Here is a 17484-nt window from a genome sequence, read left to right on the forward strand (position 1 = left end):
ACACATGTTGCTTCACCACAAAAAACGTGACCGCTCTGCCCCTAAAACGTATTAGCTAACAACTATCTAATAAAACAATTTTCATAAATTACACAAATTTTCACTTAACCAATAATTTCATTTCACAATAAACAAGAAATTTTGCGTTTCATTCTTATTTTTTTTATTTTATCTACTTTTGATATTACCCTTTCTGTACTGTAAATATGTGTATATAAAGTCTTTGGTACTCTTCATTTGAAAATCGGAGTGATATCTCAAAATTGCTGTTTTATTAGCATTAGTTCTGGAAAAAATACATAATACAAATAATACATGTAACTATAAGTTGGGAAATCTAGCCATTTTTGAGTTTCAAAGAAATTGTTGTTCAATGGTGTGATTTTTATTTAAAGTATTGTTGATCTGAAGTTCCTTGACGAAATTCTTAAGGAAAGAGCCGTGCTAAGTGGCGCAAATTAACTAATCTTACAATTATTATTCACCAGATCTAAAATTTATGCAGATTAAAAAATTTAAGAAAGCGAGTTTACAATCAAATATCTTGACAACAATTATTGAAATGAGCGTTGTGATAATTCAAACCGACCAGACGATTGCGAAGTTGTTCAATACAGAACGTTCTAAAAATGATGGAAGAAAGTACTGTGGGTTCTATGGGCCCAATTGAAAATGTTCTAATATGTACATTTTCGAGTGAAAATGGCGCATGTAACTCATAGTACTTCGGTTCTTCCACCATTTAAGGAACACCCTGTATAGTAACGTTTCCCGAAATTCTTCTTGTCCAGGAGCATTTTGTTCAAATAATTTAAAAAAACGGACTTATGGCAATCCAAATCCGGCACAATCATGCAGAGCGCGATCCATGGCAGCGCAGAACGATTCATAAGTTTCATGTATCACTGGCAAATACAATTTAATGGCGCATGAACTGGCATGTGGGAGAACACTTACTTGTTTCCTTTCCTCTGGAGTATTGTTTAGAGGGTGTACGAATGCGATGGATGGAGTGTTATCAAAGCCAAGGGGAGGAAGCCCTTCGCTACCAGTCACAAACATTAAAATTTCTTTCACAGTCGAAGCCGTAAGACCCTCTTCACAGTCAAGGGTGTAATCCATGAAATACTGTAGTGCTTTGACCTCCGCATCAAATTTTAAAGTATTTCTCTCCGAGTAGTCGATGTCAGAGAAGAGCTGGATTAACTCTGTGGCGGTGATTTCCGTGCCGTCATAACAAAATTGATTTTCAAATGCTTCTGGGTTTTCAACAATTTTTTGATAAACTCCTAGTGTTTTTAAGCCTTCAGTGAATCTGCGAAGTGGTTCAGCTGTACTGGTAATGACGCAGTAGTATAGCAAATCTTTTAGAAGACTATTCTTGTCACTGATTTGCAATATCGGTTTTGTAGATCCAGCTAAAACTCTCAAATGGTAGAGTTTTTCGGCGACATCTTGTAATTGTTGTAGATCCTCGGTTTTTGAAATCTCTTGCAAGCTTGCTTTCAAATCGTAATCGAGGATGTCTTCCAATGAGAGTTCCAAAAGAGATGGGTCTTTGAACAAAGAGTTGAAAGTCTTTTTGCTCAGGCAACGCGGGCCAAGCCCTCCATGCACTAGTGAAATTGAGAAAGCCATACCAGCGTAATAATAAAGATCTTGCTGCCTAGCTTGACTATTGGGATTTAGCATTCGAGCATTTTCTGGTCCAGTAAAGACGTGGCTATTGACAAACTCTTTCACCAAAAGTCTCAAAAACTCACGAGTGGGTCCTCCAGCATCAAATGTCTCCTGTTTGGTACTGCCATCGTATGATTTTCTCAAATTTTCCGTAAAACAGACATTTAATTTGTACTCTGGTTTGTAGGACGGCCTTCTGAACGCTCTTAAGGTGCATTCCAAAAATGCCTTGCGGTTTACTGACATAAAAACCATTTTCTCCTGGTTAATTTGAGACGCCAAATCTTGCAATATTGATTTAAGATCAGCGTTGACTTTGTTTACATCCTGATTAACTTCATGAACTTCGTCATCTTCAGCTAAAGTGTCTTCTTCACCGATATTGTTTAGTGCTTCGTCATCGAAAAGGTTTATAAACTGCTCATACAAACTTTGTTGATTTTGCTCCTTTTCATGCTTAACATTGGAATTTTCAGTTGAACAATGTCGTATGGTTGGGTTTGAAGATATTTCAGTCAAATTTTCTTTGATTTGTTCAAAATTGTCATTGGCATGACTCTGATCACAAGGTTGTGTATCTTGCAACAAATTAACAATCGGATACATCTCATCATTCACAACGGAGGGCTTGTCATTTGGTTTCTCCTTGCTCTTGGCAAATTCAATTAGGGGAATATAACTATCATCAGAAGAGATATCTGCTTTATCTAAGACATTGTCAACACCATCGTCTATTAATTCTTCACTTGGCCTGACGTACAATGGTTTTTGTTTCCATATTCGATGAACGAATTCCCCATCCAATAGTGTGTCCTTATTTTCCATTTTTGGTGGTAGTAGGGAACAACCAACAGAGTAAAGTAGTTCCATTCTGAAATAAGAGTATCCAAAATTTTTTCAAAAACCTGCACACTTTCGGTTGAAATTATTTAAAATTAAACGGAATTTGTTGCAGTTGGGTTTTAGTTTAAGTGTCGAATTAGGTTCAATTAAAGATAATAATTTTGTACTTACTGAACACTTTCTGGTAAAACATCACGGAAACAGTTCCTAATTTTTCCTAATACTTCGTTGGCTGACCAGGACTTGTCAAAACTAACTTCCTCAATTGCAAATCCATTCCTGAACAGAAATTTTCGAGCTTCACCTTTTGGTATTTCTTTTGAAGTTGGTCCTTGCAACAGAATGACTGTCTTTCTAAATGTCTGGCATCTGTTGGTAATTGTAGCAGTAGCTCCTTGTTTCATCCTAAAACATAAATATTTAACCTTCTGGTGATAATAATATTATGAATGAATAACTGATTACTTTTTCCTTGATCTCGTTGTCATTAAAGAACCAGTAGGATTATACTTAGCAGCCACAGTACGTTTCGGTTGCTTTGGCCGAAAAAGTTCTCTCATGTGGTTTTGAATTTCCCCTGTTTGATTGCCCATTGAATGACGATCGGGTGAAAACATCATTGTATCGATAGCTATTGCTTGAGTATTCGACGGTTGGCTTTGTGTTGCTAAAGTTTGTGCCAGGGACATCATTATACTTTCATTGTTCGAAACAGTTGAACTAGGCGTGGACGCCATAGGTGGCTGGTTTTGTGACACCAAGGTTTCAGCCAAAACTTTCATAAAGCTTTCATTACTAACCACCTGTTGAAGGGCTTGAAACACTTGATTTGGTTTAGGGTTGTCATTCGTATTAGTGTCCATGACGTTGCTTGCATTCAAATTCTCTTACAGAGCCGATAGGTCATTTACCGCGGGAAAGCAAAAACTCGTTACTTCTCCGCCCTAGAAAAATAGCAATGGTAGTCAATTGCCAGAACGTTATGCTGGAAGAGAGAGGAGATATCAGCCATTACGACGGACTCGAACTGCAAAGAAATTGCTATAACCGTTTTCAGATCTAGCTCTTCATCTGAACTTCGTGAAGTCCTATAAAACCGTGTAATGGAGAGTAAGCCATTTTCGATAAAATAGTCATGTATTAATAAATATTTTCAAGTCTGTAATGCAGATGGCGTAAAAGCAAATACAACTATTTCTACTAGTGTATTCTGAATCTGAAACGGATGAAAAACCCATGTAACTTCCCTACTAAACTGAAACTAATTACAGCCTAACATTGCTACACATAATATAATAATACAAATTATCAGTGATCCCATATCTATATGACTGTGTTAAAAAAGGGACTTCATTGCGGCAATTAACCATATGTTGAATTTGTTTTTAAATAAACACTAATTATCTGCTTGCACATTTCGAATTAACAGAGTTTTGTTAATGAATACTCATTGCTACATCCACTATTTTGAATAATATAATTTAAGTGTGATTAATGAGATTTATTAACGTAAGCCTAGTTTAATCAGAATATTTATGAAAATAATTCATGTGACTTTTAAAACGTTTCATCGTGTGGGGGCTGAAGTATAGTCACTTTTTGCATACATTGGTGTGAATTCTAATATTATATTTCTTTTCATACAAATGTATTTTTGAAAATCATGTAGGCCTATTTCAACTAAAATAGTTTTACTCACCCTTAAGTTACACGGTTTCATAGGCCAATATCGTTCACGAATTTTAATGGAAGAGTTGGGTCTGAAATATGGTTGTAGCTTTTTTTTACTGTTCGTGTCATATTTTCTGTTCCGATGGACGTGGCCACAACGGAGATGGAAGCCTTTTATTCTCTCCTAGCCAACTCGATCATGCGCTTGAACGAGTGTGCTATGATTTCTCCTAAGAGCATGTGGAGTTGTGAACTGAGCTGACATCAGATTCATAGACTAATATACTAAACATTGCCTAGACTGCAAGCTAAGATGGATTGACACTTTTGTAAGCAGATCGTAAAAAGTGCAACAGCGGTCGCGGTGACAAATATTTATCAATAAGCGAGTCAATAAGCTTTTCTTAATATGGATCAAGTTAGCTTAGTAACGCTGCGCAAGCTTAAATTCGAATTGTTTTAACGTGTTCGCCCTACTCTATCTACTACCCAATGAGTTCAAGAGATGTGAAATTACTAGAGATGGGCCGATACCGATCCCATATCGGCATCGGTACCGATATTTGACTTTAACCGATATATCGGTATCGGTTGAAAATGAACCGATATTTCTACCCGATATTTTTTAAGGAAAAATATCGGTTAATTTTCAACCAATACCGATATATCGTTTAAAGTCAAATATCGGTACCGATACCGATATGGGATCGGTATCGGCCCATTTCTTCAACCTATATTATAGCATCTATTTTCTTATTGATACCGGTAATAAATATAGCGGTATCGCTTTAATATCTGTTTATTCGAAGGATCGGGTAAAATATCGATATCGGTACGTATAGGTTTCCCAAGTATCGAATGATATCGGTATCGGTTAAAACTGGTATCGGTCCATCTCTAGAAATTACTATAAATTTAAAACTGTTTGTTTACTCAAATTTTCAGAACAATTTGTTTACCGACAGGCAAATTGAACCAAAAGGTCCGACTCTAAAATCAGAACCGAAAAAAAGAGAACAGCAAAAGTCTCAGTAATCTCAAGCCTTAATACAGTGGCAGGTTTACTCAAAAAGGCTTTATGCGCTCCAAAGATATTAAAACGATTGACCCTAATAAGTAAATTATCTTATGGTTTGTATAAATATTACTTTACTACAATATCAAATTAAATATTTACGGAAGATCAATTACCGACACAAATACAGCATCAACTTTAGTATAGAATCGACTGCTGATGAAATACCTAATTTTTGTACACGCAGGACAAAATGATTAGGTTTTCTCAACGTGCTGAAAATTATTGGAATAATCTCCAATTACGCCATATAAATCTGTATTTGGCGTAATCTCGACGTACACATCAGTTTAAAATTTTCACTCAGCGTAATGTTGGCGCAAATTCGACGTACGCCGTTTAACCTTTGCACTCAGCGTAATCTCGATGTGAGCCACGTAACATTTACATTCAGCGTAATATTGGTGTAATCTTTGAATTCAGCGTAATGTTGGCGTAATCTTCGAATTCAGCGTAATCTCGACGTGCACCATTTAACCTTTGCATTCAGCGTAATCTCGACGTGCGGCATTTAATCTTTGCATTCAGCGTAATCTCGATGTATGCCACGTAACAATATTTTGGTCATTTTTTTATAAATTCTATATTATATTTGAAAAATCCTGAATTATATTTGAAGAATCCTGAATTATATTTGAATAATCCTGAATTATATTTGAAAATCCTGAATTATATTTGAAAATCCTGAATTATATTTGAAAAATCCTCAATCGTTTTTGAAAAATAATGAATTATATTTGAAAAATCCTCAATCGTTTTTGAAAAATCCTGAATTATATTTGAAAATCCTCAATCGTTTTTGAAAAATCCTGAATTATATTTGAAAAATCCTCAATTGTTTTTGAAAAATCCTGAATTATATTTGAAAAATCCTCAATTGTTTTTGAAAAATCCTGAATTATATCTGAAAAATCCTGAATTATATTTGAAAAATCCTGAATTATATTTGAAAAATCCTGAATTATATTTGAAAAATCCTGAATTATATTTGAAAAATCCTGAATTATATTTGAAAAATCCTGAATTATATTTGAAAAATCCTGAATTATATTTGAAAAATCCTGAATTATATTTGAAAAATCCTGAATTATATTTGAAAAATCCTGAATTATATTTGAAAAATCCTGAATTATATTTGAAAAATCCTGAATTATGTTTGAAAAATCCTGAATTATATTTAAAACTCCTGAATTATATTTGAAAATCCTGAATTATATTTGAAATTCCTAAATTATATTTGAAATTCCTAAATTATATTTGAAAATCCTAAATTATATTTGAAAATCCTGAAATATATTTGAAAATCCTGAATTATATTTGAAAATCCTGAATTATATTTGAAAATCCTGAATTATATTTGAAAATCCTGAATTATATTTGAAAATCCTGAATTATATTTGAAAATCCTGAATTATATTTGAAAATCCTGAATTATATTTGAAAATCCTAAATTATATTTGAAAATCCTGAATTATATTTGAAAATAAAGGCGAATTATGTCCTGTTTGGCGTGCCATACTACATCCACAACTCCTAACTCTAATAATCATCCTAGTCACACTTCAAACCTTAACCGTAACCCACCACAATAAAATACACTAAGGTGCAATAAAACATTTATTTTATGTTTTTCTTTACAATTGATAAGAGATTGTCATTAAGAATTTGTTTTTCATAGTAGATGGTGTCAACATCCCACGCAACTTCTTCACGATAATCGCGCGTACAAGCGTATACCGTTGAAAAACCTCCACAAACCAGGTCTTTTGATATATACTCTAAAGACATTCCTAACTGAATGCTCATATGATTAATAACTTCAATCTCGTTGTTAATTGCTTTAAACTTGAAGACTCTATTTTCAATCACTTGGCACAGCTAAATAGTTTGTTCTTTATGTTAAAAATAATTTACTTTCTACACCCTGAATATCTAAATAGTGGAATGTGTGCTCTATCCATTTTTAAATAAACAAACTATGAATTCAATTTCAATAGGGAATAACAAAATAGGTTCTAGTACCTTGATTGGAACGTTGGTAATAAATATAAACATACGACAGGAGGAAAATGCCTGAAAAACTAGTTATTTCGAAAGGTATGACAATCTAACAGCTCAAATTAAAGTCGAGTCCTTTCAAATTTCGATGCCGATTTAGCTGGAAAAAACAAATCCCTTAAACATTTATATGTTGGAAGAAATTTTGCTACTATTAAACCATTGCAAGTACGACATCTTTACCAAAATAGTCTGGTTTAGTATAGGTAATTGCTTTCAAACCACTACTAACCTATCGGTGATTTATTTTGAATCAGTGATAACTTCGTTATAACTTGGAGGTAGGTTAGGTTTAGACACGTTAGGACGAGTCCTGGCATTTGGTGTTGACCTGTAAACGGGGTAGCCTCGGCCTCCACCTTGGCTTTAGTACCATTCTAATAGAAAATTAGACGTGAATTGCTTTGAATATGCCAGATTTAAAAGGTGAGTATTTACACACGCTTACTTTTCTGTGATTGTATTTTGAAACTAAGTACTGGTATTTGATTCCGTTTGGGCTGACAAATCTTTGTTCCTTTTGTAAGCGTAACTCTACACCCGTATCATCTCTTATCAATGACGTCACAGTTACAATTGTAGAAGATTTAAGCCTTGGCAATGCACGTTTAAAGATTCCATTCTCGTCTCTTATCAATGACGTCACAGCTACAATTGTAGAAGATTTAAGCCTTGGCAATGTACGTTTAAAGTTTTTATCGTCTCTTATCTATGACGTCACAGTTGTAGAAGAGACTGACTTTTAATTACCATTAAAAACAATACCATAATCAAAATAAACTCCTTGAAAAAAGGTTAAAATTTTGAGTCAAACTAAATATTACACTGGATTGCGCAACTTTCAACCTATCATTAACCCTTGGCCATGTATTAAAGCTATCCATTCTCGTCTCTTATCAATGACGTCACAGATACAGTTGTAGATTTTCCCGCCAATGACGTCATAGATACAGTTGTAGACAGGACTGCCAGATTCCCGCGCAGTGTTTTCCCGCGAGGGGGCGCGCGAGTTTTCCCGCGAGGGGGCGCGCAAGTTTTCCCGCGGGGGGGCGCGCCCCGCCAGGTGGCGCGCGGGTTTTCCCGCGAGGGGGCGCGCGGGTTTTCCAGGGGGCGCGCGCGAGTTTTCCCGCCAGGTGGCGCGAGTTGGGGGCGTGGCGAGAGGGCATTGACACTGTGACCTTGACATTCTACACCTACACTCTACACCTACGGAGGTACGAAGTGTAGCCCTATACTACTTAGGTATGTTATCGATTCTGCGTGTTATCAAAACAGCATTGTCCAAAACGGCTTTTTCATAAACGCGTTTGCCATTATAGCCATTTCTCGTTTCAGCACATTTTGATTACAGCGTTTATATCTTGAGCGTTGTTTTGTATTGTTGAAGGTATAAGTATTAGAGCTCGGCATTATCTATCCATTATCCATGTTATTTTATCCATAATCCAGAACTATCAACAGAAGTTGTATATTAAATCGAATTATGTCCACAAAATTTATCTATAAATAATCGATTATTCACTAATTTACGGATGCCGAGCTCTAATTAGTATTGATTTCAGCTTTAGGTTTGAATTTTAATGGTTGTCAAACAAACAGTTTCGCGGTCTAGTGTGTTAATGCGCTTTAATGTTTGGTTGGGATGGGTTTTTTGAACTCCTATAAATTACCTTCCACCTTATCCAAAATATCCTCCTATTAATTAGCTGCCACCTTTTCCAAAATATTCTGATATTCATTAGCTGCCACCTTTTCCAAAATATTCTGATATTCTTTAGCTGCCACCTTTTCCAAAATATTCTCCTATTAATTAGCTGCCACCTTTTCCAAAATATTCTCCTATGAATTAGCTGCCACCTTTTCCAAAATATTTTCCTATTAATTAGCTGCCTCCTTTTCCAAAATATATTCTTATTAATTTGCTACCACCTTTTCCAAAATATAATCCGCGAACCTGTCCATAACCTGAGGATCACAAACGGTTATGAAACGCTGTAGTGCTAAACCGCTGGTTGGGAAAATAGCGCTATATTGAGAAACGCGGAAACAGCAACCGCTGTTTTGGGCAAAAGCGCTGTATTGAGAAGCGCGGAAACATCAACCGCGGTTTTGCAAACCGCTGTTTTGGGCACCGCCTTATTCCAAAACGCTCTTTTGAAAACCGCTCAACTACCAGTGAACCGAATTAATATACGTATGAAAGTAAAAATACGTGCATAGGGACTTGGCAAAACGGCCTAGCTCCGCTCTCTGCCACTATTCTTATTATTCATTTTTTGCAGAGTTGAATCTATTTCACCCCCTCTTTGGACCCCCTTTTTGGTATCTTTTTTAGCTCGAGTGGAAGTTAACGTGAGGTCCCAAGACGTAGTTCTGCCAAATTCCATTTATAGTCTAAAGTTTTGGTGGAATTAATTCGTTCCTATTTAAGAAGCAAAAAAACAAGTATTTTCTTACTGCTTTCGAAATAATATTTAAGACGTTGAAGGCTCCGATTGGAGCTGGGTTGAACGTCAGGTATTTCCTCGAAAAAATTCTATAACAGCTGTACGTGAGAGGTACTGTTGTACTACAGTTTTGTCCATTTTCACAATCAGACATCACTATGTTTTCGTAACTATAAGGCATCCCCTGAAAATGCGTATTTGTAGTTAGTTTTTAAATCTAAAAGCAGACGTTAATTGCATATTTCATAAAATAATTTAAATTTTTGATATCATAATTGCAATAAATGAGCACCAAGTTTATTGCTTAAGGCGTTGGCACCTTTATATCAAACCGTTCAACGTGGTTGTCACATTCTCGTGAAGAAATGTAACAAAAGCGTCATCTTTTTCTTGCAAAGACTTCGCCTTACAACTTAAACCTGTATTTTTTATGTATTGTGATTTCATTTTTTCTGAAGTAAGACATGTACGGTTGGTTATAGATCAGGTTAGAGAAAGTACCAATTAACCACGGAAGTTTTTTAGTTCAATTTCATGGACTTCAAAAGAATTTTTACATAGCAAATAATTAAGACTAATCCTGACATTTACAAACAAATATAATAAATTTATAGAATTAAGCAGGGACAAAAGCCGTAAAACGCATTATGAATGGGCAGCGGATGACTTGGGGAGACCCAAACTGCTAAAAAAAGAATATGAAGGTATGAGGAAAATCCTTGAATCCATAGCCGAGTCCCAATCCAAGCTGGCTGAGGCTCTAACGACGATGGCCAATGCTTCAGTTCGGCAGCTGATGTCTTTGAAGTTATTTCTCTGACAGAGTCTGAGCATTGGCGAAGAAAAAACAGTCATTTTAAGGGTTACCTGTCAATAATACACAATCAAAATAAATTGTTTTGTTTTTTTGGAAAAATTGAGTCGTCACGCATGTTGACTTTACCGTCGGTTCCCTTGTGACGAGGACATTGGTAAAAAATTGACTCTACATTTTGGCGTTATATTGTTGGCTAGTGACACTTGAAGTTCCGATTTAATCTCATATACATATATGCTAATGTCGTGAACAAGTGCGGAGTTTATTGCCTTCTCGTGGCAATTGTCGAAAACGTGCTTTGCAAGGCCGAAATATACACGCTTTCATAGAATATAACAGTTATAAATTTCATTAAAATATACAATTATTTATTATAATAAAATCAGTTTTTGACAAATTAACCATCTTATTATTACTTCCATTAAAATAAACTCTTTAAATATGTTATGATTTGCCGTGTTAATGTAAATTTTGCCTTAAACGGAGATCATCAAACTCCCACACTTAGTTTAAATCTCGAAAAACCCTTTGAACTGTTATGCACGACGTGCAATTCGATTACCATGTTCAAATCGCAAGCAATGAAGCTCGAGTTAAAAACAAAGCAGCCATACTAGGCCTAATTAAAAATATGAACCACAGCCAAGATGCCAACAAAGAGGTTTGGGGAAACCAAACTAGAAAACTCTCGCTGAATATCCGTGAATCTAAGATTGATGAAGGGATGAAAGGGGGTAAAAACTCCAATGCTCGATTCGGCCGTCTCTTTCGGCCGCAAAATTATTCATTGTATGATTAGGATATGGGTCTTACAGAATGCGTTTTATTATCATTCGGAGAAATTGACTCCAAAATAAAAGATTCGGTTCGAAATTGCTCCAAAAGGACCTCAGAGAATAGGGTCCCAGTTTTAACCAACCGTGTGGAAATTGAGTTATACGGTACTTTAGATTAACCACCCCCTTCCTTTTTAGAATAGTTGGTCTGTCAAGGCTAGTTAGCGCGTTCGACGACAGGAAATGTCCGCCACTAACTAAACCATGGCAGCGGCCCCTTCTCGTAAATCCCGTAAAAAATTTCGAGTTTAACAGAAACAAAAACTCGAAAGTTTCGAATTGCTTGAGATTAAAATAGATTGACGTCAGCCACAATTAGTTCCTATGTAAGGTGCGGTTCGACACATACAGCATGTATTTCTAAAAATTAATTACACTTACGCTGATAAAATTATTTTCATTTGGCAGACGGCAGTCATCTCGACAATCGATATACCTTTAAATTTAAACTCAATTGGGATATATTTTCTTATAATAACAGAAGCAAGCGTAGTAGGAGTACACCCTAAAAAACTTTTAATATTAGGATAAACTAAAGTGGCCTGGTCAAAATATTACTCCCACTGATTCAAAATAAATTCAAATTGTGATAGTGGGTGTTCTTGAAACAAATTTAATCCAACTGAACTAAATCTATTTCACTTTCCTTCTATTTATAGGGATGCCTAGGGCTTTGGTTCAAGATAATAACTGAGAATTGTACTCCACCTTCATTTGCTTTAGATGAAAGGTAGCATTTTCTACTTTACCTTAGAGGTTTCTTGTTTTCAAAAATGTAATAGAACATGCGCAATACGGCGAACTTAGGCAACTTCGAAAATAGCTGGAGAAAGAAATAAATTCAACAACTTAGTTTCAGAAACATCAGAAGAATCTGAAGGCGTTCACTAGGAAAACCCCAAATTAGTCAATTCGTCTTTGGCTTAAGAATTGATGTCCATTGTATTTTGATTTGCCTGTCAAGTTTATTATATTACTTGGCAGTGCGAGGAGGGCGCATCGAACTAATCCACAAAATATGGGAATAGACCATTTCGATGTAACCCCTGATGTAAATAAGAGGGAAAGACACATGGGTAAAACTTTGCCTTCCATCTCGCTTTTTGGCGCCTACATATCGCAGTGGGCATATCGGATCAAACGTTTTTGCAATATACGGACCGCAATATTGGCTTAACTCCATTATCACCGTTAAGGTTAAGATGTACGCGGCGATCGGCTAGGGTTACGAAAACGCCTTGCCTCCCAATTGTCGAATTCATAAATTCCATACAAAAAGCCAACCACCAGTGGCGTTAGCCATTCGCGTTCAGTTTATTACCGTGAAGATTCTCCTACAGATGGCGCCAGCATTTTTTACGTTTTCTGTCGTCTGCTACACAGGTTTTAAATTTAGGGTTAGCCGTTAGAAATGGCTTGGCTAGTATTTTGCCGAATCCAGAAGAATTTGTGTGGGTTAAAACCAGAATCGGAGAAGCTCCTGAAGGTTCGCCTCTTGCTTTACAGCTTTCAATAAATGAAGATAGGTTTGAAGTTATTCACAACCTTGACATCTACGAGAGCCACATCCTATTTGCCTATGCTAATGAACCTCAAGATAGGTTTAAAATCCCGATCCATTCTAATCCACGTACTCCGTGGAGCTCCAAGAATTTGCCAGGATACTTCGGTCCTTTGGAGTCTGTATTATTTGAGGTATGCATTTCATTTGTATAGAAGTTGGTCATTTTGGAGTTTAATTTTTCAAATGTTTATTTTAGAAAAATCAACTTTCAGTTCTAGAAGCTATTGAGCTTGAAGTTAATACTAAAGATCAATCTGAGTCACAAGAGTGGAAGGAGGCGCGAACAACAAGATTGAACTCTTCAATTTTTGGGCTAGTTTGTAAAAGAAGAAATTAAAATTGGAGTGAATCTGGTATCAAAAATATCGAAAAACCCAAAGATATTGGACATTTGAATGCCATAAAGTACGGAAAAAGGTGGGAAATTGTTGCAAGAAATAAGTATAGAGAAAAAATGCTCAGCTTGGGTCATGACGTTACGGTCCATCCTTCAGGATATATTGTTGATCCTAGTAAACCATGGTTGGGAACGTCTCCAGATGGTCTAGTTCAAGACCCAAGGGAAGCGGAACCTCATGGACTTTTGAATATAAAATGCCCCTGGTCCACAAGAAATATAAGTCCGACGGAAGTTTGAATGGAGATTTTAGAGTAAAAGTGATTAACGGAAAACCATTTTTAAATGAAAACGATTACCACTTTTATCAGGTTACTGGGCAGATGGCACTATCAGGTGTAACATGGTGTGATTATGTAACTTATTTTCCATCCGGCTTGATAATAGTGAGAGTGAGATTCAATAAGAAGAAGTGGGAAAAGATGGAATCGCTTTTGAAATCTTTTTTCTTTACTCATATGCTACCAAACTTAGCTAAGGATACATTGCCTCAAAGTTCCTAATAACTCTTAAAGGGAGAGTACTTTTTAGTAGTGTGTTAAATTTCTTCTTTACCATATTTAATATCCCTTTAAATTTGATCTCATTTCCTCAATGGACCAAGATGTTTTTGACTTTTAAAAAATTAAAAAATACTTGTTAAAATGAGTTATTATTTAATAATTACGATTTGTTACATTTATTATTTATGAATCGCTGAGGGAAGAATCCAAATTAATTATAGACATCTCTTGATCATCGCTGTCGTAGGAATTAAAATCACTTTGTTGGCATAGTTCATCTTCATCAGACATATTTTCATCAGGCGGTAGTATTTCTTCTTAATAATCATCTTTAAAATCAGCTGCATTAGCTGGTTCTAAGATTTCATCATAAAATTCATCCGTGTCCATGGTACTATTGTTTAAATTTTCTTTATTCCTAACGAGAGGGCTTTGAAAGTTCGATAAAAGTGCAACAACTGTCCATAGTTGATTAATTACGGGTGCAAGAGTCAAGGGAACTGGACGGTCAAGAACATGGAATCCTCTTATTCTTGCAATTCGTCGCTCCACGTGTATGCGCAGAGCCGCAATCTTTTGGGATTTATCCAACTCTTCATTATTAAATTGGCCCTTTCCACTCAGAAACGGAGGAATATTTAGTTTAACACCTTTTTTCTCTAACAAATCTTCAATCAAGAATCCTTTATCAGCCATAACGCTATCATTGGGGGAGAATTTCAAATTACAAAAACCACTTCGCAGAGTTAATTCCCCGTGAATAGATGAGAAACAAATGTGACGTAGCCGTTTGAACTTATTCCAATAAGTCCTTTAAAAGTGTTTGTGGATTTATAGTTTGAATATGAGGCAGATTGCAATACTAAAGACTTGGAAGTCTCACATTTAAGTTCTGTAGCATCAAGTATAACACGAGTACTGGGATAACTAATTTTAAAATCATCCGGCATAGCTGCGTCAACTTGTTCTCGCGTTGGTCAGATGTTAAATTGTCCTAAACGAAAATACATAAATTTATCCATAACAGTAAAATCAAAATGTGTCTGTTATCCAGTATAATGTTAAAGAAAATAAATGCTATTAATAATAAAATTGTGTGTGATTTTCAGTTTTAGATTATAAGTCATTGATATTTAAACAAACACCAAAAACTTCAAAGACAAATATACATAAGCCTATTTTCCTATCCATGAATAACTTAATTTCAACCTCCCCCAGAACGAATGACCGCGCTCATTTAATCCAATATAGCGCAGTGCACCACTTTTCACGAAGGGGTTTTTAACTTTCTAAAATGGAAAAACATTGACCAAAGAACCTTTATACCAGTAATGGAAAGTTTAGCTTCCTCTATTGCAAATTATTTGTCACTAGTCTTTAAAGCCAGGCAAGTTGACCCAAGTATTCCCGGCTGGCTATTTGCACTTGGGTCACACTACCAGCGTGCGAGAAAAAAACCCCTCCACTTACCATTCCTGGTATGTTCTTTGATTTGGCTGGCATCATTCGAATTTGATACAAGAAGAGAGGAATGTGGAGGACGAAGGGGGTAAAAACGAAAGGCTCTTGTTGTCAGCGCTCCTTTTTTTGTTTGCCCTTGGCAACGTCACGGGTGACTTTTTCAAAAGCATGTACATGTACATGTATGGGTATACGATGGGAAAATCGTTGGCACCTCCTGAGACGAAAGTGGCGATGTAATTTAAATTTAAGGCAGGGAGAAGAAAAAGCTTGTAACAATGTCCATGGATATTTCTCCGCGTGCTGGCGTGCCTGCTTTCACTCCATTGGTTTTAATTGAGTAAACGTGAAGATTTGAAGGTAGGAAACAACGGAGCACCAGAGAGGAGAGAAAGAGGGAGTTGGAAACGCGCTTTATAAAATCCACCGAAAAACGGGATAATAGGGGGGTAGTAAAAACAATTTTCGGTACGTTTCGTCGTTTAGTTTTAGTCCTTTGCGCAGTGGAAGTTATACCTGGTGTAGTGGCAAATAAAAATTTTAAATCGGATACTAGGCTTCTCAAGTGCTCGCACTCTATATCTGTGACAGGGCAGAAGTTAGCGCTTCTTCTAACTTATTTTCATCAATTTCAATTGGGGCGCTAAGCGAAACTGGATTGGGCTGATCTATTTGGAAATCTCGCAAGAATGGATATATTTCCCCTGGGGAACTACGCCAACTAAAGTTCACATCACCACAGTCAATTATAATACCGTTGTTATTCAAAACATCCATACCCAGGATGCACAGAAATATTAAATTTTTCACAAAATACACAGTATTAGACGTAGTTTTTCCAGGGAAAATAAACGTATTTACCGCTACCAGTCGTTGATACTCTAGTTTTGTTAGCTAGCTTGATACCCAATTTTATCCTATTACTTTTGTTAATTACATTGGCCAACACGAAATTTTTCGTCTACGAGGGTATAGCTGGATCCACGAGGGCTATACATTCCTATTCATTAATCTTAATTTTAATTTTGGCTAAACAGGAAGCTTTTAGAGATACTTGATTTTCAATAAAATTTAAGAAAATATTGGAGTTTAAATTTCGAATTTGTTTATTTAAAATTATGGATCCAGCGTTACAGGTCAAGGGGTTTATCGGCGTGCTGGGGAAGGTTTGCATGTTTGTTCTCCCCCGCCTGACCGTTTTCCGAGTGGGGCTGACGTTGTATTGAGCTATAATAGTGCCTCTCGTGGCCGAAATTGGTGTTTCGACAATTAGTACCAGAAGTCCATTAAATTAGCCTAGGCTAATTTAATGGACTTCTGTTAGTACTGATATGACCGGCAACACCGCAACGGTGGCAGGGTAACTCCGGCGCCGCTGTTATATCGACGCGAATCGGGCTCCCGATAGTGAGAGAAATTTTGTTGGGAATAATTAGGCCTAAAATATTTGATCTAGAATTGTGGAAGGTTTGCGGGGCCTATTATAACGAGAGCTTTAATCTTGGTAGTGGGGACCACCACACTTAAAACAAACTACGCCACTTGCTCGCTGACCATTGTAAGCAGTGCTAGTGGGAGTAGATTTTTCGACCGCAGGTTTGTCCTTGAGGGCTGCTTTGGCTTGTTCAATGAAGACGGCATCGGCTAATAAGGCTCTAATTGACGTAAATTTTGCCGTGGCTAACGCGACTCTAAGTTCATCGCATAGATTTTTACGAATTATTCTAATTAGTGCCTGTACTGGGAGAGGTTCTGTTAATTTTCTAATAATAGTTTGCATGGCCTCAACATAATTAGTAGCGGATTCACCGAGCTTTTGAAAACGGTAATCTAAGCGTTCTAATAGAACATCATCATTCGCGTAAGCATTAAATTCATTCATGAGTGCGTCGGAAAATTCCTGAAAATCCTCGAAACGGCCTTGGTCCTCGAACCATTCTAATGCTGCACCTCTGCACATTGTTGGTATCCAATGCTTGATAAACAAGTCTTCGGGGCATCCCCGGGAGATGAAAATTTGGCGCGCTTTTACAAGGAACTCTTTCGTGTTTTCGCTAAAACTACCCGAAAACGTGGGGGGTGAAATAGGGGGAGTCCACGAGCTAGGGAGAGGCTGAGGTTGGTCCTCGTGG

At 36.5% G+C, this 17484-nt stretch overlaps 1 protein-coding gene and 1 pseudogene across 1 annotated transcript; both read right to left on the reverse strand.

Moving 5' to 3' along the window:
* Positions 1 to 232: 232 nt before the first annotated feature.
* LOC149583928 (uncharacterized) lies at positions 233 to 3544 on the reverse strand. Its single transcript, XM_089863949.1, has 3 exons — positions 2989 to 3544; positions 2695 to 2928; positions 233 to 2551 (listed from the first exon to the last, which is right to left on the reverse strand). Exons 1-3 carry the CDS (start codon positions 3384 to 3386, stop codon positions 826 to 828), a joined length of 2358 nt encoding a protein of 785 aa, XP_089720075.1. The 5' UTR covers positions 3387 to 3544; the 3' UTR covers positions 233 to 825.
* Positions 3545 to 14146: 10602 nt separating this feature from the next.
* LOC149583929 (uncharacterized) lies at positions 14147 to 14856 on the reverse strand (annotated as a pseudogene).
* Between the last annotated feature and the right edge of the window lie 2628 nt (positions 14857 to 17484).

Source organism: Phalangium opilio, unplaced genomic scaffold, assembly GCF_054372755.1.
Source record: "Phalangium opilio isolate 3A_F unplaced genomic scaffold, DU_Popi_V2 ptg001304l_1, whole genome shotgun sequence".
NCBI classification, from domain to species: domain Eukaryota; kingdom Metazoa; phylum Arthropoda; class Arachnida; order Opiliones; family Phalangiidae; genus Phalangium; species Phalangium opilio.